The sequence below is a fragment of the Podarcis liolepis genome, assembly GCF_965112155.1.
Source record: "Podarcis liolepis genome assembly, chromosome: 5".
Lineage (NCBI taxonomy): Eukaryota > Metazoa > Chordata > Lepidosauria > Squamata > Lacertidae > Podarcis > Podarcis liolepis.
The window spans coordinates 51,816,794-51,844,672 of record NC_139556.1 but is presented as its reverse complement, the minus strand read 5'-3'; the positions used below and the strand labels follow the sequence as shown (position 1 = coordinate 51,844,672).

Genomic DNA, 27,879 nt, shown 5'->3' with positions numbered 1-27,879 from the left:
CCAGACACAACCTAAAAACAGGTTTAGAAGAGCCTAAATTAAATAATATTGAGATTACATTTTAAAAAGATGTTTAAAGAATAGAAAAGTCTTTGCCAGGCATGTGTAATTCTAGCACTATAGAGGCACTATGAACCCAATGAGTGATGCCCGACTTGGACTTGTCAATTGATTTCTGTGGGTCTACTCTGATCACGACACACAACTGGGTATCACTCTGTGATCTGCTTTTATATAAAAAAGTGAGACAGACTTTAACCTGCTGCTTAGCAAATTATGTGGAGACATTTTCCATGAAAGATTAACCAGTTGTCACGGAGCCCAAGATGATTCCTGTACCATGTCTTCTGCCCAGCTTTAAACTGTTCCTTCTGACAATGTCTCGTCTGCAACACATTCAGAACATCTATTAATTATTGATGCACTTTCTAAAGTATTTATAAAGGTAACCTTAGTGTGAGGCGAAAAGTCAGAAGTTCTGGAAGTATAAAAGGCTAACAGAAGTGCTAGACTTCACGGACTCAGGCTGCAAGCCTATGCAGATTCTTAGAATTAAAAAGGTACAGGGACCCCTGACCATTAGGTCCAGTCGCAGACGACTCTGGCGTTGCGACGCTCATCTCGCTTTATTGGCCGAAGGAGCCGGCCTACAGCTTCCGGGTCATGTGGCCAGCATGATTAAGCTGCTTCTGGCGAACCAGAGCAGCACACAGAAACGCCGTTTACCTTCCCGCCGGAGTGGTACCTATTTATCTACTTGCACTTTGACATGCTTTCAAACTGCTAGGTTGGCAGGAGCAGGGACCGAGCAACGGGAGATCACCCCGTCACAGGGATTTGAACCGCCGACTTTCTGATTAGTCGTGTCCGACTTGGGCTTGCCAAACGACTAAACAACAACAAAAGGCTCTGTGGTTTAGACCACAGCGCCACCCACGTTAAATCCCCTTGAATTCAATGGGGTTGGCTTCTGAGAAGACATGCCTAGGAGTCTGTGGCTAGAGTACAAATAGCCTCTTAGGTCTTTGGTATTTTTTAAAAAAGGAGTGAGGTAGCTTCAGCCTTGTGAGGCCTAGAAGCCACAAGGTCTCATTCATCTGTGTTTTAAATTTATAAAGCATTAAGTGCCTATACAGGATCTGCTGGGGCACGCACAAAGTAATCTGGGTTAACTGATCCAAAGAATATACTGCTATTTACACAATAAGTTGCCACGCACAGTTAGATTCAGGTTTAACTAGTCCAACATTCTTTGTAAGAATCCCAGCAACCAAATAAGTACTAGGAGGCCCACCAGAAACAAGACATTTCTTTACGGGGGGAAACAAGGGCTAATCTTATTTATTTATTTATTTACTTACATACATGTATACACTGCTTTATTGTAAAAAACAAAACAAAAAAGTCAAACGGTTTACAAAAAGATAAAGCAAAACAAAAATATAACCACACTTAAAAGCATACAAAAGTTATAATACTAAAACAGCATCAACTTTCTAAGCATCTGGGTAGGCTTGGCCTACACTGTCCTATAATGCTAGCAAAGGCAGCTACTAGTGTCCATGCCATTTAGGTATTCCCAAATCAGCAGTCAGGCTTTGATTTGCCTGAACAGGCAGCATGCTGACACTAACTGCTCAAGTGCTCTCACTTTGCTCCTCCTAGTAAAAGCAGTGTGCACAAATCAGGAAGCTTTGTGTTCATAATTGTGTCAAAATCACAGATTGTGGTTTGTTGCTCCCTAAAACACAAACTTCCATAAGCCTGCAGCAAACCACAGTTTAGGGTATAGATAGGAAGCAATAAACCATGGTTCATACGCAATATAAAGTCAAGGTTTCCTGATTTATTTACCACCATCGTGCTGCTCATTCAAGGTATGCCAGTGACATACTGTCTCTGCACATGAACGTTCCAAATAGTCATTGAGACAAATAGCCTGTGGTTTATCTTCTATCAACCATTAATTTATTCTCCGTGAATTTATGACTCGCATCCTCCATCTCCCTGAAATCAAAAGGACCTGGGAACTAAACTCTAATAGTCAGAAGTATCCAGTCAACAGTCAGAAGTATCCAGCACACAAAAGAAGGCTAGATACTTGGCTACTTCTATATTCACAACTGTCTTTAAAAAAATATAAAAATGGAAAAACCAACATTCAGGGGATGCATGTCAGCAGTAAATGTGGGCAGCTGATGTGTGAACATGTAGAAATATGTGATAATGACTGGAGCTGAGGGGGCATTGGATGACTCCAAAGTTTAAAGGGAGGGTAGGTTTTCCACATTCTATCCTGGTTATGATTTCCTCCACTGAGATTCTCTGGTAAGTGTAAAATACTGTAATACAGCAAGTGTTTGATAATGTTTTCCTGCCACTCCCTATACAGTGGTACCTTGGGTTACAAACATTTCGGGTTACAGACTCTGCTAACCTGGAAGTAGTACCTCGGGTTAAGAACTTTGCCCCAGGATAAGAACAGAAATTGCGCAGTGGCAGCACGGCGGTGGCGGGAGGCCCCATTAGCTAAAGTGGCACCTCAGATTAAGAATGGTTTCAGGTTAAGAATAGCCCTCCAGAACGAATTAAGTTCATAACCAGAGGTACCACCGTACCTTAGGGCCACATTCACACTATTCATTTGACACATTATGATACCACCTTAAACATTCATGGCTTCCCTCAAAGAATTCTGAGAGCTGCTGTTAGCAGGCTCCTACTTGCCCTCCCAGAACCTTCCAGAGTAGTTTAACAATCCTTCTTCCCATGGAATTCTGAGAATGGTTGTTCCATGAGGGGAAGAGGGCTCTCCTTAACAAACTGTAGCTCCCATAACTCGTTGCGGGAAATCATGACTGTTCAAAGTGGCATCATAGTACAGTGGTACCTCAGGTTACAAACACTTTGGGTTACAGACTCCGCTAACCCGGAAGTAGTACCTCGGGTTAAGAACTTTACCTCAGGATGAGAACAGAAATTGCACGGCCGCGCAGCAGTAGCAGGAAGCCCCATTCGCTTAAGTGGTACCTCAGGTTAAGAACGGTTTCAGGTTAAGAACGGACCTCCGGAACGAATTAAGTTCGTAACCAGAGGTACCACTATATTTCAAACCTATGACGTCAATTTGGCCTAGAACAGTAACTCTGTTCAGACATTCTATGATCACTGCATTGAGTGGGAGAGAAGGCACCCAAATATCCCCTGCGAGCCCTACCTTGTGATATCCGTACACTGGGGGAATGCCTGAAAAGGCAAGCCTGCTCTTTCACCTCATGATTTCCAACCATGTTCTGAATGACCATTCTGTAGACATGCATGGCTTCCCTTTTCAAACTTTCTCCAAATGCATGGACAGCAGAAGGGGGAGGGCAGTAGGAAATGTGACCATAGGTAAGATCCTGCTCTCCACAAAATATAAAATTGTGTGATTTTGAATGTCTGCAACCTTGGAGAGCTGCTGTCAACCACAGTAGTCAATACTGAACTAGATGGGCCAACAGTCTGACTCCCTATGAGGTCAAATGCCAACACCGAAAACCTTCAGATGCCACAAGCTGCCCAGGGTGTCCCATCAGCATGCACAGAACTGACAGGAGGCTGGTAACATGGCTTGAAGTTTAAAACAAGCTGAAAACTAGAGCTGACACTGCCTGAATAGGCAATGGAAGAATAGATGGAAGAAGCAGGGATGAATGCTGACCACCACCCAATTCTACTAGATGATATATATTTTAAAGCTTCCCCTTTCTCAAAGGACCTCATATAGTTCCATAGGCATAGCCAAGGGGGGCGGGGAGGGGCAGCTGCTCCCCTAAATCAATAAAAATACATAGCAAACTGAGGTTCTGGCCCCGCTAAAAAAAGGCCTGCCCCCCCAACAAAAATCCTGCCTACACCCATGTACAGTTCCCTTCTTTTATCCTCACAACAACCCTGTGAGGTAGCTCTTGCAGCAAGAGCATTAGCTGGCAGTTAGCCACCCCATGAGTTTCATCACTGAATGGGGATTTAGAAATCTGGGATTCCCTAATCCTAGCCTAGTACTATAACCACTACTCCATGCTTCCTTTAGTTAAATTTTAACCAGCAGCAGGCATGTACAGTATTTAAAAGTTGCCTTCCTATATGAGCATCAGCTCTCTGCTCAATTAGTGGGGAGACTCCCTAGTCTGAATCATTTTGCGCTTTGCTGCAGGGAACGTAAAAACACCAGGCGAACGTTGTTTTCTTGGAACCCTTCCAACTGGGAAAAAGGGATTGTTTCACTTTGGGGAATAAGGCTCTTTCGTAAGGGGGAGGGGACGTACAAAGCCAGGCACGTGCCACGGATTTCATCACCCCTTGCGCCCAAACCCACAAATCGTCTTTTCCTCTTCCAGCGCCAGGTGGATAAGAAAACAATAAGCCTTTGCAGCCGATGGGAGGAGGTGGCGCAAGCCGATTAAATAATCAAACCCGCCCGATTTACCCGGCAACCGAGGAGAGGGGATTGCCAACATTTTCCTGCAGGGAGAAACAAGGAGGCAAACGGGAAATCTTCCGAATCCGGTTGGGGGTGGAGCGGGTGGAAGAGCTGCCTCCAGGTCTCGGGGTTCAGAGACGCCCGCCCTATTAGCAAGCGCTTCCCCGGGGAGGGGGACCACCCATCTCCCTACCAGCTCCAATGCGGGGTGGATTCGGTTGCCGGAGCTCACGAGCGAGGAGCGCGCGCGCGCGGCGTCCCCTCCCCTCGCCCCCGCCACCCTGCGTCTCGCCGTCTGGCTGCTGCCTTTGACACTGGGCGGCGGGGCGTCCCTGCTCCAGGGCAGCGCAGCGCGGCACGACCTCCCGCCCACAGAGGGGGTCCTCGCTAGGCGGGCGGCCAAGCGCCGCTCAGGTCGCCCGGGTGCTTTTTGTTTCGGCAGCGGCGCGCCAGCCGCTCCCCGAGCCTCTTGCGGTTTCCCGCCCAGGCGCTGCAGGAGGAGCGGCCGGCCGGTGCATTGGGCCCCCCGGTCCTCGCCCTCGTCCTGCGCGGCTTACCTTGGTCTTTGAGGCCGCCGAGCAGCTCCAGCTGCCTCGCCGCCTCGGAGCCGCTCATGCTGCCGGGCCGCCCGAGAGCGTCTGGCTCGGCACCCGGAAACGCCGCCCGAGCGCGTCAGGCAGGCGCCGCTTTCACCTGCGAGCGCCGAGAGGGGCGGAGAGGCTGGCCGCGTGCGCTCGGGCAGAGCCCTCGAGCGGCCGCCACGCTGCTGCTGCTGCTGCTGCTGCTGCTGCCGCTTTTGCAGATGCCCGGCCTTCTGGCGGCCGCTTTCGCCCTGTTCGTATAGGGCAGGAGGGAAGCCAGGTTTTTGTTGTTGTTTGTTTTTTAAGGAAGCGAGAGAGAAAGTTTGCTTCCCCCAAAACAACAAACATGTCATGGACATGTAGTGATCATGCCCAGACCATTTCTGTTATGGCTCTATTCTCGCCATTACTTCTGTTTTGGGAATGAGTGAGCTTTCATCTTTTACATCTCTTGCAAAATATTTGCCACACACTGTTCCCAGTGGTGGTTGCAAGGTCCCAGTGGAATTAAATTGGATGGGCCCAGTTAAACAAAGGAAGGGCAGGGAGTTCATGGACACAGTGTGCGGTGAAATCTTACTATCATTTTGAAGGAAAAGACAGGATCCATTCCAGGGTGCTGTTCGCATATCGAAAAGTCCATAATCAGAGTGACGTGTTTGCCGCGTTTTTAACCTGAAAAAATGCCACATGAAGCATTCGCAAGAAGAGATATGACTGTATGTGCATGCCAAGGTACTCTACTCAACTAACTAGCAGCAGGTGTGTTCTGCACTAGCTACATCTTCCAGGCAACCTCAAGGGAAGCCCCACATTAAGTGCATAAGTTTTTTATGAGATTGTTATCAACACGAGTCACAGTAGCCAAGCTATCCCTGATCAGGAAAGAATATAGTTGGAGTATCAATCTAAGTTGATAACAGGCACTCCTCAAACCTGGGAACCACTCACCTACAAAGTCTTGATCTTATCAGGATTCCATCTCACCTGTGGGCTCCATCCAGCACACCATTGCATCCAAGCATCAGTTCAAAAGAGCCATGGCCTCTACCCATTTAGATATAACAGAGAAGCAGACCTGGTTGCCATGAACATGATACCTCATCCCACCTCCCTTCAAACGATGGCCAGCATACAGGAGATGTGCACATAGCCCCACCCAATGTGTTGAACCTGGCCCCATACATAGGAATGGAACCACTGGAAAACAAATGAAAGGGAGGACACCATGGTCAACAGTATCAAAAGCCATTGAGATATCAAACAAGCAGAAAATGATCGCACTACCACTCCCTGGACACACGCGCAGTTAACTCCCCACTCCCAGCTGGCACAAATAAGCCATGGTGGGCGAGGGTCAAAAGAGCATGTAGTGGGCCGGTTTTTATATCCATCATTTAATACTAAACATTAATGACCCCAAAATAAACTGCAAACGTCTTGGCTGTATGTGAAAATTTGTAGTGTATTTTAGGCAGTGCTTTTTTCTGGGGGGACACAGGTACGGTCGCATACCCCTAAGCATTTTGTGAATCTTTGTACTTTTTTCCATTTGCTGTATTTTTCTCGATTTGAACCATAAAATGGTGATTTTCTTGAGCAAAAATGAGAGTACCCCTAAACATTTTTAAAGAAAAAACGCACTGATTACAGGACATAAATAAGATCATGGTAATGTATATTGTAGGTATGGAATGCAACAACCCTCCCCAAAAAAAGAATTTTAAATGGTAGATTTACACAAATGAACTGACATATTTCATTGCAAACCTTTTTCACTAAACACCATCTACAGGTCTACCAGACATAGATTAAAGGCTATATATATTAACCAGCCCTCCTCTATGCAGACAATATGCTCAGAGAAATCTTTTCCTCCTCACCCGTTATCACAGGAAAAGAAGCTGCTACCATGTTCCCAGTTGTGGGGGAATTTAATATGGGACTTTGGCAAGTTTTAGGCCCAAGTCTGATCCAGAGCATTTTTACTCAAACATAAAAATGGGGGTGGGGAGGGTTGACTGGGGCTGTTCAGGACTTCAGTGGGATTTAAGTAGCCTTAATGGGACAAACAGTGTGCGCTTGCTTCAGGGGGATCATAGGTGGGGGTTGTAAAGGTGGGATGATGTTTACTGATAGACTCTAAGATGTACTAGTGAGATACAGCATTTTTTAAAAAGAAGGGGGTGGTAGTAAGTTAAATACTATATGGCACATATAAGAGGCACAGGCATTCAAGATTACTGAGTGGCTGACTCATCAGAAGGTCAAATCATGACTTGTCATGACCTATTCAGCTCGTGGCATGACATCTTACAACTTCAGGATGAAACGGCAGACTACCAATTAGTCAACATATGAAAGCAACCCACAGAGCTAGCATTACAAATTCCAATAAAGATTTTTTTAAAGAAAATCTACTAGGCAACAGCATCAAATTGTTATGTGTTCTGGCACAAAGGCATCTGAACTTTTCCAGGTCTGTCCATTTAAGTATTATTTTAGCAGTAGCTAATTGAGCAGAACATCTTGGGGGAGAGGCTGTCACTGCTGCACATTTGTGTAGCAATCTTTTCAAGTTTGCAAAATGTTTTACTATCTTTCTTGTATTCATTGCAAACCTCTGATTTAAGGAAATACCCCCATTTAACAGAGCGGGAGGGGGTTTAGAGGGAAATGAAGGGACATATGCCAATGTAATGTGTATGGGTTGCTCGTGCATAAGTTGCCGCCTCTCCAGACTTTGTTGCCTTGCTAAACCTTTCAGTCTGGGCAGCCCTTCACTTCGTGGCTGCCTCAGTCGCTAGCAGAATCTGTCAGTGGGCGTTTCTTAAATCTTTTCCAACATAAAAGTTGTTTGACACCCAGTCTCCTCCTACTCTCTCTGCGCGGAAGTCTTCTGCGCAGGGTGGGCATGGGTAGCGGAGGACCCGTGTTCTCCCCGCTGGTGTCCGGTGAAGAGTCCTGGAGCCCTCTCGCCGATTCCCCCATCAGCCCCTCTATATCCCTGGTGTTGCGCTGATTTGCTTCCCCATCTGCGGAGCTGCCTCTCTCCCTGCTGGGCCCTTCTCCAGCATCATTTGAGAGCCTTCCCTCCGCCTCTAGCTCCGATGTCAGTTCCCTGACAGCCAAGGATTCAGTGATCCAGCTCTCTTCCTAATGGGGCATATACTGATTTTCACATCTGTAAGTATCATCGTGTTCAGTGAGGCTTATTCCCAGGTAGGTGCCCATAAAGGCACTTAGGCTTACTTTCAGACCAGGGAGTAAGGCCCACTGAACATAGTAGGATTACTTCTTGGTAATCATGCATAGGATTACACTATCATGTTGCAATATTTCACACTTACATGGGAAATAAGCCTTATTAAAAAAAAGTGGGACTTGCATCTGAGTAAATGTGCTCATTGCACTATGGATCACATATATAGAACAAATAGGGACTGGAAAAGATTGCACAAACAATCCTCTCAGGCCTGTAATTCTGCAGCTGAGAATACTAAACTGCGCTAGTTAAGGGAGAAAATCATTTAAAAAATAAACATTGAGGAACAAACAGCAATAAAAGGCAAGCTTCATATACAGGAGTTAAAGTAATTTGCAACACATTTTACTGAGTTGTCTGATGTATTGATCTTCAGCACTGGAGACAAACTGAATTGATGATGTTTAAACAACACTGTCTGTTGAAGAATCAATATGTAGCAGCATGGTATCTATCTCTTTTCATTCAGTGGCATTACAGGGCTGTGATTCAATCTATGAGGTGTTTCCAAGCACAAGCTTATGCATGTCTACTCAGAAGTAAGTTCTACTGAATCCAATGGAGCTTATTCCCACATAACTGGATATAGGATTGCAGCTTTAAAATATGTTCTTATCCAAAAACATATTTATTCTATGACTGGTAATTTTCGAATAGTAGTGCATAATCTGCATTTTAACATATTCATTTTACTACTGTGGTGGAGAGAACTGTGGTTCAGAAATGCAGAAGAGAGGCCACCCCTTTGCCTGTTTGTTAAAAAACTAGATTATTTCTGAAATGAATCACAACTTGCGATGCTCATGTATACTTCTGCACAGCATAAGCACAGATCTTGTGTTTCTACCATGTCAGAATTAGTATAACATGTACATATCTTCCGGGCCGTTGAAGGAAGCATAATATATATTTATATGTAAATGGGTATTTGTGTGTCCCTTACACAAAAACACACCCACACCCACACACCCTTGTACAAGAATCATTAGATTTCCTGAGTGGACTTGTTTTCATAGCCAAATTACTAAAGAGAGAGACAACAAGCAAGGTTCAGGCTGCCTTTTCTTTCCGCAGTTTTCTCCAAGATCAGCTCCAGCTTTGAGGGTGGAGCCCCTCTGGTGGTGGCAGTGGTGGGCAGCACTCTGAGCAGCCAGGTCCACCTGTTTTTATTTCCCAATAATGCCCTGGACTGACACTGTATGTGTCATGCGAGTACAGTGGTACTTCGGGTTACATACGCTTCAGTTTACATATGCTTCAGGTTACAGACTCCGCTAACCCAGAAATATTACCTCAGGTTAAGAACTTTGCTTCAGGATGAGAACAGAAATCTCGCAGTGGTGGCGCGGCAGCAGCGGGAGGCCCCATTAGCTAAAGTGATGCTTCAGGTTAAGAACAGTTTCAGGTTAAGAACGGACCTCCGGAACGAATTAAGTACATAACTGGAGGTACCACTGTAGTTCGAATTATTATTATTATTATTAAATTTTATATACTGCCCTTCATCTGAAGAACACAGGGCAGTTTACAGTATAAAACCACAAAATATATAACACAACAACACGATGATCAAGGATCTGGAAACCAAGCCTTATGAAGAACAGTTGAGAGAAAGGACTGAAACATGGGAAACTGAGCAAGCAGCGGTGGAGGAAGCAGCTCGGGTGCCTGGGGCGGCGTGCCCAGGGCAGGGCAAGCTGCCCATAGGGGTGGGGCGAGGGCAGGGCGATCTGCCCATGGGGCGGGGCTTACCGTGGAGCCTCTGGAGTCTGCCTGCCTCCTCACATTCAGCCGCCTTACAGCTGGAGGGGGGGGGAGGAGGCAGCAGGCGGGCCGTTAGGGCAGCGCAGAGCCAGCCCACGCTCCCAAGCCACCGCATCTCTCCCAGGAGAGATACGTGGCTCAGGTGCACTGCAGGCCCCGTAGTGAGTGCTGACTGGCATTTTGTCACCCCCCCAGTGGTGACACCTGGGGCAGCCTGCACCCACCGCACCCCCCTTCCTCTGCCCCTGGGAGCAAGCTTGTTTTCTCCTGCTTTGAAGGGTGGGACCTGAACCATAGGCTTCAAGTTCAGGAAAGGAGATTGTGACTAAACAGCAGGAAGGATTTTCTGACAGTAAGAGTTGTTTGACAAGGGATTGGACTCCCATGAGAGGTGGTGGGCTCTTCTTCATCTGAGGTTTTTAAGCAGAGGTTGGGTGATCAACTGTCTTGGATGCTTTAGCTGAGATTCCTGGATTGCAGGGGGTTGGATTAGGTGATCCTGGGGTTCCCTTCCAACTCTACAATTCTATGATTCTATAACAGCAACCCAATAACCCCACTCTCAGGCACATTTAAAGGGCCATAGATCATTTAATAAGCCAAGAAAGAACTGTCATGTAGTAGTGTTATTCCAGCATACTAGCTAGAGAACCAAAGTTTAATACACATAAACTGAAATACCCTGATTACTAGAGAAGTCATGAGACATCAGTACAGGTCTTTCTCTTTTTCTACATCATCTACACTCCTCAGCCTGTCACCCAAGACACCCAAATAAAACATCTGAAAATGTGACAGTTTTGTATGTAACAGTTAAAATCTTTTGCACAAAGTTTCAGCAGTATGTGGTGCTTTCCAGATGTTTGACTACAACTCCCATCGCCAAAGATCATCTGACTTAAACCTTAATGGAGACCAATGGTCCAACAGACATCAAACTGTATCATTTATTAATTCAGTCCATGGGGTGGTCCAAGTGCAGGACTTGAGACATTGCACAACAAACTGGATGAGTGCAGAGCATTTATCATTTGTATAGCAGGTCAATCCTATAGGCATCTATGTAGGTGTAAGGAAATATAATTGCAGAGACAAACAAATCTTCATGCAAAATGCCATAAAGAATTAATGGCAATAAACCATTGAGTCTATAATTAACATCATGAATAAGTTTAAAATGCAGCCCATATTTGCTCTCATATATTATTACAGAGTTGCTAACGGATGCAAATTTCCTATCAAATCAGCCAGGACCAAATAATAGCTTTAGCATAATATATGAGAATAAGTGTCAGCTGTATATCTATCCACATTGAAAACTAACTAATCAAAACACATTCATAACCAAATACCTTCTATGATTAAAGTAGCAGAATCTAATGACGATGAATCCCTTTTAAACTTTACTATTTGATTAGCAGCATTAACATGATTTTTCGCAAGCCGGCCACTCCCACTCTGGCGGATTTTGCCTGTCTAGGCAAAGAAATTACAACCTTGATGAGAAGATAAATTAGGGGGGAAAGCCCAGAATAAACACATAATGTAATGTTTAAAAACACATTGTTCCGATGCAATTAACGATACCGTCTGTGAAATGTACAGCTATGAATGGTGGGTGTCACAAGACGCTTCTAGAATAGCTGCTTCTCCTAGAAGTTACATAAGAAATTTGAAGGTGGTGGCTTGCTTATTGATTTGTACCCAACCTTTCCTCTAAGGATTTGTGGGACCATGAGCATGCAGCAATATAAATTCATCTATGTGTGTCACCAGCATTTCTATAATACTAGGTGATGGAAGTGCCAAGGAAATAACAGAACAGCACAAGAAGCCTTTTATTACAATAACCTTGGCAAAGCTGATCTATTTCTGAATGACAGCATTTTAAACACTACATCTCTGCAACAGAAGAGCCAGTGTCCATGTTCAGCCTTTGTACCAAGATAAAGGCTAGCAAGTTGGACTCCACATTTCCAAGCGCTGCGGTGGCTTTACAGATTTTCTTTCCTAGAATGGTACAAAAATACAGTAACATATAGTCCTTTTCAAAGCCAAAACCAATAAAACACAATAAACATGTCCATATGCTGCCAGCAAGACTGAATTCTTTATCCTCAAGTACTGAGAGCTAAATTTGACATTATAGCATCTCAGATATTATGACAAACTATTGCAACCAGAGTATATTGCAGAGAACTTGGGGGTTGCACATTCTCTAGCCCCTTCTGCTTCAGTGTTGGAGCATACGCAGGCTGCCTGCTAATTCTCACCTAAACAGTATTTCCTTCTTCACATTAGCATTACACAGGAAGTATGAGGCTAGTTCTGATATTCTGATATCATGAGAATGTAAGAAAATCTTGCTAAATCAGGCCAAAAGCCCATCTAGTTCAACATCCTGCTTTCACAATGGCCAGCCAGATACTTGTGGGATACTCACAAACAGGATCTGAGCACAAGAACAGTCTCCCCTCCTGTGGTTTCCAGCACTGGTATTCCAAAGTATTGTTGCTGTTTAGTCATTTAGTCGTGACAGACTCATCATGAGCCCATAGACCAGAGCATGCCAGGCACTCCTGTCTTCCACTGCCTCCCGCAGTTTGGTCAAACTCATGCTGGTAGCTTCGAGAACACTGTCCAACCATCTCATCCTCTGTCGTCTCCTTCTCCTTGTGCCCTCTATCTTTCCCAACATCAGGGTCTTTTCCAGGGAGTCTTCTCTTCTCATGAGGTGGCCAAAGTATTGGAGCCTCAGCTTCAGGATCTGTCCTTCCAGTGAGCACTCAGGGCTGATTTCCTTCAGAATGGATAGGTTTGATCTTCTTGCAATCCATGGGACTCTCAAGAGTCTCCTCCAGCACCATAATTCAAAAGCATCTTTGGCAATCAGCCTTCTTTATGGTCCAGCTATTACTGCCTCCAATTGTGGAGGCCGAACATGGCTATCATGGCTATCCTTCTCAGAAACCTCACTGGTCATATGTGCCCCTTGGGGGAAAAATTCTGCCTCAAAATCCTGGAAAGAAGACCATCTTCCTAAATTTATTTATTTATTCCATAAAATTTATACACCACTTGGTTGTAAAAAAAAACCACAACACCTCAAAATGGTTTACAAACAGATAAACCAATAAAATCAAGAAAAAATTACAATACTTTAAAACATACAGAAATTTGTAACACTAAAACATTAAAATTCACGTCAGCACTTCTAGGCATCTGGGTAGGCTTGCCTAAACAAGGATGTTTTTTGCAGGCACAAAAATTTAAACACCACCTTGCTAAAAAAAAAAATTGCAGCCTGTAAACTGAAATTCCCCCAGGAAACTTTCAGGCGGGGGGGGGGGGGGAATGACTGAAAAATGTTTCAGTTATACAGTAAAGGAGGAATCAATGTACCCTTCATTCAATGAATGTATATTCATTTCTCTTTTTTTTGCAAAATCTCCAAAAAAATGAAGTTTATGAAGTCTGGGAACTATTTTTAAGGAAATTTGCAAAAAAATCAAGACATCCTACATCAGTTGCCATATGTCTGGGTTTTCCTGGACTTTTTTGGGGGGGATGATTTTCAGAAATTCCACCCGGACGCTATTTCCAGCAGATGAATCCTGGATATGTCCGGGAAGACATTGACATATGGCAGCCTCTACTTTTGGAAGTGTCAGTCTTCTGCCAGGCAATTTTGAGTCAACTATATGACTTTATTTAATTATTTATTTAATTATTTATTTTAAATTTATATTCCGCCCTATACCTGGAGGTCTCAGGGCAGTTCACAAAAAAATCACAGTATATAAAATAAGAATAAACGCAATAACCCTATAATACACCCCCCCCAAAAGAGCCACATTTTAAAAGGGTATGGGATGTTGATTAGGTTAACCAAAGACCTGGTTAAAAAGGAATGTTTTTGCATGGCGCCTAAAGGTGTATAATGAAGGCGCCAGGCGAACTTCCCTGGGGAGAGCATTTCACAGACAGGGAGCCACTGCAGAGAAGCCCCGTTCTCATGTTGCCACCCTCTGGAGCTCTTGAGGAGGAGGCACACGAAGGAGGGCCTCAGAAGATAATCTCAGGTTCATATGGAAAGAGGCGGTCCTTGAGGTATTGCGGTCCTGAGCCGTTTAAGAACATAAGACATAAGAACATGCACTTTGAATCTCAATCTAAAACAGGAATTCTCTTGTTCTTTGGAAGCTATCCAGCCTATTAAATATGGTGACTTGGTGGGTGCCTTCCTTACACTGTCTCTTTTGTATCCATCCTGGGAACTACATTCCTTAACTGAGCTGCCGACCTGTGTCATAATTTCATGTGTGAACCCCTTTGTGTTCATGCTCTCTGTTGAACATTGTTGAATGGTGATAGGAGTCTTAAAGCTATACTGGCAAAATAATAATAATGATGATGATGATGATGTCATAGTCATTCATAGAAATACAAAGATGCAGACTATAAGTCTGAGCAAAAGCCTCCATCCCTGAGAAATAATGATGCTAAATGTTGACAAATTCTCCATTCCTGGGAAATTCATTGTTGAAAAGGTAGGGCATGTAACATATTCTAAATTTGCCCCTTTTTACAGTTATGCCAGATAGATTTAGTGTATTCAGTTTGTGCCCTTTTGCCAGGAAATAAGCCCAGTTGAAGACAGTTGGGATTTTGAGTAAACATTCATTGAATTACACTGTTCGGCAATTAGGGTTTGTAATCAGGAACTTTAAAAGCATACTATGTGGTGGTACCTGTAACTGCTTGAGAAGGTATCCATGTGATTACGTCCAGCATCACCACTCCTCCTCTTAGAGCATAGGCCTGTGAATGACACAGAGTTAAATTGAGTCTTATTCCCCATCAAGTGTGTATTGGATTACAGTCATGGATATAGGGGAAGACAAAGGGGTGGTACTAAACACACAGCCAGAAAATATAGGTGACTGTCTACTTATGGCACGTGATAAGCATTAAAGCAATTAGAGCAGCCTTTCTCAACCTTAGGTCCCCAGATGTTGTTGGACTAGAACTCCCATCATCCCCCAGCCACTGGTCATGCTAGCTAGGGATGATGGAACTTGTAGTCCAACAACATATGGGGAACTAACGTTGAGAAAGGCTGAGCTAGAGTGTGGCTCCTGTTTGTCTGAATCAGATATATACAAGGTGTGTGTGTGCATGTCATTTATATATCATAAGGAACTATGGAAGACATCCTATAAGATACAGTATATCTTATGATTTCGTGCTGATTGTATGTATATTGTTTAATATATATATCTTCTCATTGGATTGTACTTTTATTTTGCTGATGGTATGGTATAAAAAGTTCTCAAATAAATAAACACAATTTTAAGGGTGTACTCCCAGACTTGGTGTGAATAATAGCTCCCTAGGAAATCTGGGAGTGAGAAATGATGCAGGAAAGAAAAGTAAGTCTGAGTAAGTCTGCCCCACTTCCTGCCTGGCCTGGGGAAAGCTGGTAGGATATTGGAAGTGGGGTAGATCCACCACTTTTCATACTCCCTGGCCCCTCCTGGGATTGTGTTGTAGGCCTAATTGAATTCAGCTGCACAGCAGGTCTTCTGGAATTCAATGAGTGAATCATTGGATGACTCAGCACTGTACATTTCTGGCTCATGTCAGTTTCACAATTGTTCATTTGTAAGTTTGTTCCATTCCATTTCTGCATTTATCTGCTTAATATATTTTTTTAACTGTATGAAAATTTGTAATTTTAATGCACCATTAAAGATCTATTTAATGATATATTTTATCATAAAATATATGTTTTCTTACATATTGTATCTCATTGTATTTTTAAATGTATTTTGTCCCAAAATGGACATTTCTAACCTCTTCTGGTGCATTTTTTGAGCTGAGAATGGTAGTACAAAATTAAGAGGAGTGTGAAATCTGAAGACTAATTATGTTCTGATCTGTACATTAGGATGAAGTGTGAATAATGTCCATTTCCACTGGAATTCAAAGAAAACTGAATGCCTAATGCATCCCTACTTCAAAGCATACATGGATAGAATAAGGATTCACTTATTATATTGTGATGAGCTGTTGTTGTTGTTTAGTCTTTTAGTTGTGTCCAACTCTTTGTGACCCCATGGACCAGTACACGCCAGGCACTCCTGTCTTCCACTGCCTCCCGCAGTTTGGTCAGACTCATGTTTGTAGCTTTGAGAACACTGTCCAACCATCTCATCCTCTGTCATCCCCTTCTCCTTGTGCCCTCCATCTTTCCCAACATCAGGGTCTTTGTAATTATATAAAACTATATAGTAAATTCAATTCCACAGAGGCAGATACAGATTTGCACATTGGTCAAGGTCTGTTTGGTATTCTTTACTGTTTTGCCATATACCATCCATTATGCCAGCACTTCGTCTTGATCTTTATGATGCAGCTTGTTAACATTTGTTCCTGCTCATTATGTAGTTTCCATAAGAATGCTAGATTATCCCACTATATTAATTTGCTGTTGTTTTTTAAAAAAGAAATTCTAAGCAAAGCCACTGACCTGCCTTCAAAATAAATACTCTACAATGGCAGCTTTCTTTTGAATATTTATGACTTTCGTGACCTTTGCACATTGCCTTGCAGTGCTTACTACTCTTACTCCCTTTGTGTTAGAGACAATGGCAAATTTATTTGTGTGGCTGCTTTTAATATAGAATTAGGCCACCTGGAATGAAACACGCAAGTTTCACCCATTTCTTGCCACCACCACTCTTTCGAATTACAAATTTTGTAATAATCTTGAAAACGAATTACTTCTGCTGCACAACCTTCACCCTGTAAAACTGCTAAATATAACATCATGACCTCTCACACACACAATACAATACAGTACAATACAATACAATACAATACAATACAATACAATACAATACAATACAATAAATGTCAGGGGCAGTTGCCAGAAGCAGGTCAGCAATAACTCACACAGTGTCAGTGAAGTTAACTCTATATTCAAAGAAACAAACAGCTTAGGAGAACAGGCCTAGTGAGCACAGCAACTCTTCTTGGTAGATCTTGCCCCAATGAGGCAGTTGTGAGAACTGAAGGTCCTTGCCTTCCCACAACTCTCTAAGTGTCCTCCATCCCTGAGTCCTTCCCAAGCAATCTGAGACTCTATCGACACATCTGTTTCTGCTTCACCCTCTTCATAGCTCTGTGGGTTCTGGGAGACCAGAGAGGAGAGAAGTCAGTCACATCAGGAGGGCTTCTTCAGTTGCTTACCTCATCTTTGTCTCTTGCCTCCTTTCCAGCCTCTGCTTCTGCCTCTGATTCTGGACTGCTCTCAGTTACAGCTTCTTCCTGCTCACTAAATCCTGTTACCTCTTCAGCTTCCAACACCTCTTCTACCCAGTCTGCTCCCTCTTCTCCCCCTGACCACTCACTGTCCCACCACCAATCCCATGGCTCTGAGTCTTCTTCCCATGGAGGTTCCCCAGCTGGTGGTCCCTCCCAATACTCCTCTGCATCCAGCCAGTCTATGACAATAACTTGGGAAAGCTTCCAATGTGTCTCTAGTTTCAGAGTCTGACTAGCTCAGTTAGCATACTGTTGAATGCCACCCCAATCTCCGAGCAAGATTCCAGGGGATCCATATGCTTACCCAGGGTTCGTGTTTAATTTAGGAATGAGGCACAGAGGAGACTATGGTATCTTTATGTTTTATGGTTTATTTACACATATATACAACCTGAGCCTACAATGGAGGTGTTTGTAACATTAACACCTGAAAAAGGTCATGTTTCTCCATAGCTGCAGTTTAGGATTCAAACAGAAATCAAATATTGCTCAGACTCTCTCTCCAGCTTGCTGCTTTGCTTCTGATGCACATCATTGCAGCTCAACTCTAAACTCTGGCTTCATCCTTTCAACTAACTGTGAAGGCCACACCCATTTGCCATCTCACACAGACATCCTTTCCTTTGTTTCCCTTAATTGCCCATCAGACTATCACCTCAACACAGGAAGCTAGCTTGGCTTATTTTAATACTTGTTGGATCCATGGGTTAGAAGGATTTCACATATAGCCTACTTCCTCTCCCCAAAACTCATAACAATACTTTCACCAGAATGCTTCTAGATACGGCTGTACTCCCTCTGAAAGACTAAGTTCACAGCTTGGGGGGGGGGGGTTTCTTCCTGGATCCTTTGCTATCTGTGGTAATACAAGTGGCAGTAGTTAATAGGAGTCCATTCATCCAGATCAAACTACTGCATCACATTCTGTGTGGCGCTGCCATTGAAAATGGTTTGGAAGCTTCAGCTAGGGCTGAAGACTCAGTAGTCTCAGTGTTTATAGGGTCTAAACATCCATACCATATCACCCACCTATTCACTTCCAGGCACAATTCAAAGTGCTGGCAATTTAAAGCCTTGGCAGGTTTTTAAGGGTCCAGACTCCTTGTGCTGGCACCCATAAAAAGCTGCCAGGCTATTATGGGCAACTACAGAGTTGATGCTCATGTGCCTTCCAGGAAGGAAGGTTAGATTGGTGGCCATGAAAGGCAGGTCCTTTTAGGTGATGGTCCCAAAATTGTGTAATTTCTTCCCCAGGAAATACAATTGGTCCTTCCTTGTTTTTAGATAGACCTTAATAACAGTTTGTTATTGCCTCTGATAAAGGAGGCAGATCATGCTTCCACTCTCGCTTAGTCATCCGTTTTAGGGCTCATCCACATTTCTGCTTGTTCTGCCACCTTCCCCCTGGAAAACTCACTCTTTACCTCTGAATCGGAGCAAACGTCCATCAGTTTTTCCATGGGGAAAGTAGCAGGGCAAATGGAAAAACCATTCAGTCACGTGTTTTCTAGGCACGGAAAGTGTGGACAAGTCCATAGTCTGCTCAGTGGTTTGTTGAAATGGATATTGTGCACACAGCGTTTTATTGTAATATTGTATATACTTTCTGATGATTTTAATCAGAGATGGCTCAAAGTGCCTGAAGGAGAAGTACTTTTGTGGGGGAAATGGTATTTGCTCTGCAATGTTGCCAAGAATTGCAAATCAGGACAAGTCTATATGTGGAGACAGAACTACTGCCTGATTTGATTAATTTGTTGTGTATGGAGGAGGTCCTAGACTTGTGTAGGCATTTGTAATGAGCATGTCCCCCCAAATGGTATCTTCAATTAAATTAAATGTGTACATCATCATGAAGTAACAGCTTTGCAATTTGGGGTACTCCTTGATCAGTCTTTGACACTAGAGGCACAAGTGACTCCTGTGGCTAGGAGTCCCTTCTTCCAGTTTCATCTTTGGCTGTTCCAGCACGAGGATAGCCTGACTACAGTGATCCATGCATTGGTAATTTCAGTACTTGATGAAACTCTTTGGGTTGTTTCCATGCCTCTGAGATTCAGTTCAGGCCTTTAGCAAGGACCAGACTTTTAGTGTGGTAGGCTACCCTGTGGAACTGCTTGCCAACAGAAGTTCAGCAGGAATCACCCCAGCTTTCTTTTTGACATATTTTTGAAATTGTATTGTTCAGGCACACCTTTAGAATTTGAAATTTTTTACCAACCAGCTTTATTGACATGTTACTGGTGTTGTGTTTTTTTTTAAACCAGTGGTGTTATTGTTGTTTTATGGTTTTCAGCTGTACACCACCTTTCCAAATATTTAAATAAAGAAGTGGTTGACAGCACAGGGATGCAGGTGCTACATGAGCAATTTTCATAACCTTCCACAACCAAATGAATTGCAAAAACCAATCAGAAAAGGATTGTTAAGTGATAGCTTACGCTTGTCCATTGGCACATTTCAGCTTCCAACAGGCAAAGTTGCAGTACAGTATCTATAAAGAGCAAGGTTGTTATACCAATAGCTACTGAAATAAAACAATTACAAAGCATGAATTATCGATGGATATGAGTGGCAGTGGAATGTAATTAGCATATGGTTTAAAGTAGTGCATTGGGATGGATCGAGACTAGACAACAACAGTAGTATTTATTAAATAAATGCCATATTAGTAATGACAGTCCGTTGTGTTTGGTGGAATGTCTACATTCCGTTAGGCGCTGAATGGCACCCTGATGACAGGCTCATTAGAGAGGCAATGACCAAATAGAGATCAATCTTCTTCAAGGTCAGGGTTAAGTGAGGTCAGTAGCTTTCACTCCCCGTGTCCTTGTGATTCATATTCCAAGGTTGAACATAACAGTATAGTCATCATGACTTGCCTATAGCACATGAAACAAAGAGAGTTCAAACTATAGCTATGGGACCAGCTGTTCTATTGTGCTAGGGGAATGAACACACACAAAAATTTGTGTGCACCTTGATCAACATACTTACTTAATGGTCATTGATGGTCAATTGATGTTCCTGAAATAAATGCTGGTGACATTTTCCTGCTGGGAAAAGAGGAGGAGCTAAAACAAGTGTGTCCAGAACAGCTGAAAGGAACAGAGCGAGAAAAAAAGTTTGAGTTCCCAGTGCAGTTACGGTAGGTAAGATGGGCGATGGAGTTGCCACAACTATGACGTAGTGCACTTGAGAGCATGCGTAGAAAGGAAGGTGAGAGGGGCAAGGGCGCCAAATAAATAATTAGGGTGCCATATTACTCAAGTCCACCCCTGCTAAGCCAACTAAAAGACATGAGTTTGTACTGTGACATAAACATTTCCTCACTGCTAGGATTTCTGCATGAACAATGGAATATTCTTCCCCTCTTCTTGCCTGCTCCCTTGCACTCTCTAAATCTTCTAAATGTTCTAGCCCTCTGGAGCTGATTTAGGGAATGTGTGGGGCACCTGCAGGGGAAGGAAGGGGAAAGTGCAAGTGGAAATCTTTGCACTGATGGGATACTGTTCTTGAACACCACTTCAGTGCATTTCAATGCATTTACAGTGATTTTCACTGAGCACAAGGAAAATGGCTCACGCCACGGTCCTGATTCTGACCTTCCCCCTACACACAGAGAGAGCTGGTGCTGCTACAGTGTTAATGAGAAAAAATACATTAAATGCACACACATTTAATTTATCATCTACTTTTGCTTCAATATAATATCGTTCTAGCAAAGCATCATTCCTTTCATAGTAGTTCTCAAATGTAATAAATGCACCACTCTTCTGTGCTATCAATTCAGCTTACAGAGTCTGTGTAGTCACAGTACAATATAGTTGGTTGTCTAATAAGATGGGTTAGGCTTTTATTTGTTTTTATATAGGTAAATCACTTCCACCCTCCATTAATGGAAACAAAAAAGGGGTAAATATTAAAGGATTTACAGTGTGCACAAAAGCAAAATGTATACTAATAACAGTAATAATAATATTAGTAGTAGTAATGAAGTAAGTGAAAAGACCTATAAAAACAGAATGATGAAAATGGCATTCAGAAATCCATTAGCAAGGGCTATGATGCTTCAGAGCTCAGGGAAAGTATTTTAAATGTAAGCAAAGACCTTTGCGTTCAAAATCCTTAATGAAGATTTTTTAAAAAGACTAAAAGCTACTGTAAAATCTTGAAATAAGGCTAACACCTTGATTCATAATGGACTGCAAGTCAATACTGTTGTTCTTAGTTACATTACTGCAGACTACCATTATCAGAGTCCACAGTACTCTATGCCTTCAGCTCATTTACTGTCTAGCATGCTCTTTTTCAACCAGGCTTGCTCCATTATTTAATTTATTTGTCTGTGCTAGCTCTATGTAACAAAAGGATAAACAGCAGTGCCACTGGCTTTATTTGCCTTTTGCATGGGAGGAGAAATAAGATTTGGGCACAATCCTCTCAATTTTGTTTGAATGCATTTCAATCCTGTTGATTTGAATGGAACTTAAGAGGGGGGTAGGTTTATTTTGGTGCATACCAGTTTGCAAATATATTGTGCCAAAAACAACAAATTAGAAAGAAACTGGAGTTGTAATGAAATATGGGATACTAGCAGCATATGGGATACTACACTAGTATCCAGTGTTGCTCAGGGACTCAAAGAAACCATAGAATCAGTGCAGTTTTTAAATCATTGGTTATGCAATTTTGAAAGATTTAGGCTACCATCTTGATTCAAAATGGTGTCCAGTTGTATCAAAACAGATGAAAACCCAGTCAGAAACTATCACGCAAAATCTGGATACACTGTCATTAAGCGGTGCCCAAATGCATAGCAAAGGGATAAATTTGCCAAAACATATAGTTGACTGGTGATCCACTATGTGGTCAGTTGGAGAAATTGAATCAAACACCCTGAACAACATTCTCCTGTTGCTGAAGCTGAGGGGAAACTGTTTTGTCCATCCCGTCCAGTATTATCTACTTTGACCTTCAAAGGCTCTCCAGGGTCTCAGGTAGAAGTCTTTAATGTCATTTGCCACCTGACAATGGCGCTGTGGTCTAAACCACAGAGCCTAGGGCTTGCCGATCAGAAGGTCGGCGGTTCGAATCCCTGCAATAGGGTGAGCTTCTGTTGTTCGGTCCCTGCTCCTGCCAACCTAGCAGTTCGAACGCACGTCAAAGTGCAAGTAGATAAATAGGTACCGCTCCAGCGGGAAGGTAAATGGTGATTCCGTGTGCTGCTCTGGTTCACCAGAAGCGGCTTAGTCATGCTGGCCACATGACCCGGAAGCTCCCTCGGCTTATAGAGCGAGATGAGTGCCACAACCCCAGAATCGTCTGCGACGGGACCTAACGGTCAGGGGTACCTTTACCTTTACCTTTACCTTTACCTTTATTCTAACTGAAGATAATGGAGATGGAGCCTTGGGCCTTCTTTACTCAAAGCGTGTGCTCTACAACTGAGCAATACAGTCTCTTCTACCTAAAGGCAGAGATGGGGCATTTTCTCCTCGTGGAGAAATGTGTGGGAATGACTGAGCCAGAATGGAGCACATAGCAGATCTCCTAGAAACCTGCTGATAATACCAGTTGCAAACAGAAAATGTTAAAGCAAGCATTGAGACTTCTCAAATACAGCTTAGAAGTGTCCTTAAAGCAATCTTGAAGGAAGGACTTGAGGCCAACTGAATGAGAATTCTTTTTGATCAGCAGCTACAAGGGTCAGTGTTGATTCAGCTGCAGAACATCCAATCAGAAAGTGGCTGAGGATGAGTGCTGCTGCTGTTACCTGTTTCATTGCCAAGATGGCTTTTATACCAGTGGTTGGCAACCTGAGTTGCCTGGCTTGGATAATACTGCAGAATTTACCTCTTGGTCAACAGGTGAAATCCTGGATAAAGGTTTGCACAAGGGCATACATCTAGTTTGATCCACAGGTTAGAATGGCCTGCAGATCAATTCAGGAGCAGCAGGAAGGAAGAAAAGGACTCTTGAAAGAACAGGCAGCAGATGTAAATAAGTTTGTGATCATTACAAGGCAAGGCAGGAAGTCCTGGCAAAGGGCCACTAAGAGGCTGATTAGTGTTGATTAAAGGAAAAACAGGTATATAAAAAAGATAATTATTGGGTGCCAATATCAAGTTTGGGACAAGTACTCTTTGGTGAGAGAACCCCAATAGAAATTTAAAATCACAATATATGCAGTAAAGTGAAGCATGGAAATATAGGCTGTTAGATCTTTAAAACATATCCTTTCAAGTGACCTCCAAAATAGTCTCTTCTTCCTCCAGCATTGGAAGATAAAATGGTTTACTTACAAACTCTCCAAATGTCATGTTTACGTGCTTTTCCATACATTAGTCAGCAAAGTTGCATAAACAGTAAAACTTATTTTGGTTCCAAAGTGGTGAAAGTACTAAGGCAGGGGTCAGCAACCTTTTTCAGCCGTGGGCCGGTCTACCGTCCCTCAGACCATGTGGTGGGCCAGACTATATTTTGAAGAAAAAAAATGAACAAATTTCTATACCCCACAAATAACCCAGAGATGTGTTTAAAATAAAAGGATACATTCTACTCATGTAAAAACACACTGATTCCTGGACTGTCCACAGGCCGGATTGAGAAGGCGATTGGGCCACATGTGGCCCACAGGCCTTAGGTTGCCTACCCCTGTACTAAGGCTTCCTCTCTTGACATCTCAGGAAAGTTGGCTATGTTTTTAGACTCAGGTTGGGCTTGAATCAACCTTAGACCCATGTCTGTCAGGGAGAACTGCTTTTGTGATGCTCACTCTGCTGTGGCTCATTCAGTTTCCAAAGAAACTATGAACTTAAGAAACAAAAGTCTACTACATTTTTTAAAGCATTTGAAAATGAACATGGTGTCCATGCCACCTTCCATTTTGTTATGATAAAGAATTTTCTTTTAAAAAATACTGCTGTTTGCACTTCTAGATTTCTGTGCAAGGGGTTCTGGGGAAAGTTCTGGGGGTGTGTGTGTCCCCCCCCATGTGCAAATCAGTCTCAGATTTTTCTTACCTAATCCCCTGACTAGTGGGCACACTGGTGGAACAATTCTTTTGTTTCATCCAGAATGCTGTAAATGTATTGTTAAGTTGTTCAGTCACAGTCCAGCATAGGTTTGAGTTGAGGCTGGCTGCTTTCAAAGATGCCAGAGGCAATTCTCAACAACACAATTTGCAAAGGTCTTCCTGTAAACAGAGGAAAGTATTATTTAAATGTCATCAGTTGATTGTTGCTGTCACAACTGACCATCTGCTGAGGTGAAGCTGCAGGTTGCTTGCAATTTTTTTGCAATTGAAGCCAAAACGACCCCAAAAGCAGAATCAATAAATTGTAAATAAGCATCAGAAAAAACAAAATAGTTTTGCTGCATCACAAGAAAGGTTCTAACAAAAAAACAAAAAAAAGTTTAAGGTTCATAAAGTGCTTTATAAACCTGTGGGGTATTTTTCACTACTATTACATTTGTAGTGATGTTAAAAGATGGTTTTTTATCTTTGGTGCTCAATTTGTAGCAGGAAATATTACAGAATACAATCAAGCTGCAAAAACACTAATTAAGAGTTGGTAAATAGTAAGATTTATTGTTTAACAGAAAATAATACCATGTGCCTCCCATCAGACTCTAGCCATATTTTCCTAAGGTTTAAGGTATATTGAGAGAGTTAAGGGGCAATAAATTTTGGGAAGAGTTAATGGGAAAAGCAGCTGGCTGGGAAAGGTGGGTGTAAACTGAAGAGGCTTCTTTTGAAGCTGTTTTTACTGAGTTCCATTTTTACTTTGCAAAGGCCTTTTCTTCTAAAAAGCTATCTATGTCATGTATGAGATTTGTTGGCTTAATGTAATTATGCAAAGGATTTAGAAACTAAGAAATGTTAGATTCTTATTTCATTGATGGTGTGTGAGAATGTGAACCCAAGATCTCTGTTTAGATAGAATTTAATACCATGAGCCATTTGTTTTAGCCATTTGTTTTGGAATGCAGGGGCAACAGGGGCAAAAGGTGATCTGGTAATTAAGGTGCCTTGTCGAGGCAAATGTAAGATATATGGCTACTTGTCTGCCATTTATGGATAGAAGGAAATATAGCCATATTTCTCCCATAAAAGGTAATAGGAAATGGGTGTATCTTTTATGATTGATTCTAGAAGACAGCCAATAGGAATTTCAACCAGGCTGATTGGACAGAGGCAGCCAAAGGAGGAGCAAGGGGGCTGGGCTGAGGAAATATAAGTGCTGGCCATCAGGGCTGGAGGGGGCAGAGCTTTGGTAACCATATACCACTGTGCCTATCATTTATTTGTCTGACAAATAAATTGTTATTTTAATTTCTCTATTGCTGCGTTGAATATTTCATTCCAGCTAAGCGTTAACCACAAGCAGGTTGCTACAACATGGTTTCTAGTCTGTGTTTGCTCAGATTTATCACAAGTCTTCAGCTGTTGCTGCTCTAGGAATCTTCCCTTTCATTTCATTCTCTCTAGCTCCTTATAAAACCAAGGAGGCAGCTGGTGTCTGTGGATAGGGCAAGGATATTTATGAGAGACTGTGTCACTAGCCCAGGTCATTTACCTACTTTAGAAGTCAACTAGGGCTCTGACAGAGCTGCCAGACTTATTAGTAGGTAAATGAAGAGACCGCAGAAATATCTGGATTCATAAGCTTTCAGGGACAGGTTGAATTAATGGGTCCACCACCCACATGGATTATATCTGATGCATAGGCGCCATCTCTGGGGGAGGGGGCTGGTTGCCAAAGCACCCACAAAATTTTCACTGGGGGTACCTGGGGGAGTGACCCAATGTGTCACAGGTGTGACATCACATGGCACACTGAGGCCTGGCAGGGCTCATCGCAGCCGCAGGAGGGTCTGATGGGGCCCCATCACACTGTGTGACATCAGAAATATTTGAGGCAGCGGAAATGTTTGGATTCATAAGCTTTCAGGGACAGTCGGAATTAATGGGTCCCCAACCCGCATGGATGATATCAGATGTCACCAAGAACTCAAATCAGAACAGATAATAATCTGTTCATGATCATTGGAGACAACTAACTAGCCAATTAAGTCAGGGGAGGGGCCCATGACACAATCTACATAAAGTTTGCAAATGCTAATAGAGAGATAATAATCTAAGTTTTAAAAATGTGGGGGAGGGACAAATACCTGGGGCATGGACTCTCTGGACCACCCCCCTAACACTGCTCCTGGTCCTACAGCTCAACATCATTCTTACCTGAGTAGAACATCCAAACTAGTACAGTGGTACCTCGGGTTAAGTACTTAATTCGTTCCGGAGGTCCGTTCTTAACCTGAAACTGTTCTTAACCTGAAGCACCACTTTAGCTAATGGGGCCTCCTGCTGCTGCCACGTCGCCGGAGCACAATTTCTGTTCTCATCCTGAAGCAAAGTTCTTAACCCGAGGTACTATTTCTGGTTTAGCGGAGTCTGTAACCTGAAGCGTATGTCACCTGAAGCATATGTAACCCGAGGTACCACTGTATATGCCCAGATGAGAGTTTGGCCTTATATAATTTAAGATGGGCCCATGGTTCTTATGGAGACCAAGAAGTCCAGAGCTTCTCCCAACAGGGAAGCTTAAGCATGAATGTTTGAATCCTCCCCCCACCAAGATTATAAGACTACCTTCATCAGTTCAGAAAAGGAAAGTGCCAGTCAGTGGGGTGGACAAGTACACTAGCAAAATCTTGGAAATCTTATTCTACATGCAGATGCTAATAGCTGGTGGCACCTGGTCAGTAAGATGGAATGTCAAGAAACCATTTTAAGCAAGCTGGAACTGATGCTGCACCTGGAGACCCAGCAGGCAAAGCTGAGAGAGGCCACCCCATCCTCCTAGGCCAGCCTAGATTGGATGTAACTCAGGCCAGATCGGTATCCCCACCCAGGAGTAAATCCTGGATGTAAGCGGTTTTACTATTCAACGACTTAAGTGCTAAGTGTAACAATAACTCAGTGCCTTCATACATCTGAGAAGTATGGTATGTAGTCAATGTCTGCTCTCCTCAGCTGATTTGAACCCGAGGGGACCTAACAGAATGACGCGCCTCTCAGGGGTCCAGTCTGAAATTCAGAGAGAGTTCAGTCAGGGAATGGAATAGGTATTTGTTTTTTATCCTATGGAAATAATGCTTGGAAATAGCAAAACTGCTATAACTCCCCCCCCCCAAACCCTAGAGTGGTTTGTTTTAGTTTCCTGTTACATGTGATTTGAAAGATTTATGGGGTGTTTTGTTTTTCCAGGTAAACTGTTATTCTTGCAATTTAGCAATTATCTATACGTTCCTCAAACACTGTCTTGACCCGCTCCTGTGTTGCGCTTTAGGAAATTGTCTGATTGTGAAAGGCACTATTACACATTGAAGTGATTGCTGTTGTTTGTTGCTGTTAACACCCAGGCAAGAACCATCCTGGCAGGCAAACAACATCTCAGCTACTAAGT

General features: G+C 43.0%; 1 protein-coding gene across 4 annotated transcripts in view; it reads right to left on the bottom strand.

Moving 5' to 3' along the window:
* Window positions 1–5,156, bottom strand: part of SHTN1 (shootin 1) — a 68,691-nt gene extending 63,535 nt beyond the window's left edge. The window contains exon 1 of one of the 4 annotated variants that reach the window (XM_083504952.1): window positions 5,023–5,156. In XM_083504952.1, the coding sequence (XP_083361078.1) occupies window positions 5,023–5,080 (58 nt within the window). In that variant the 5' untranslated portion in view covers window positions 5,081–5,156. Of the gene's footprint in view, window positions 1–259; window positions 280–4,471; window positions 4,629–4,658; window positions 4,748–5,022 lie in introns of those variants that run through there. The other 3 variants (XM_083504955.1, XM_083504953.1, XM_083504954.1) reach the window with 3 other exon arrangements.
* Window positions 5,157–27,879: the final 22,723 nt, after the last annotated feature.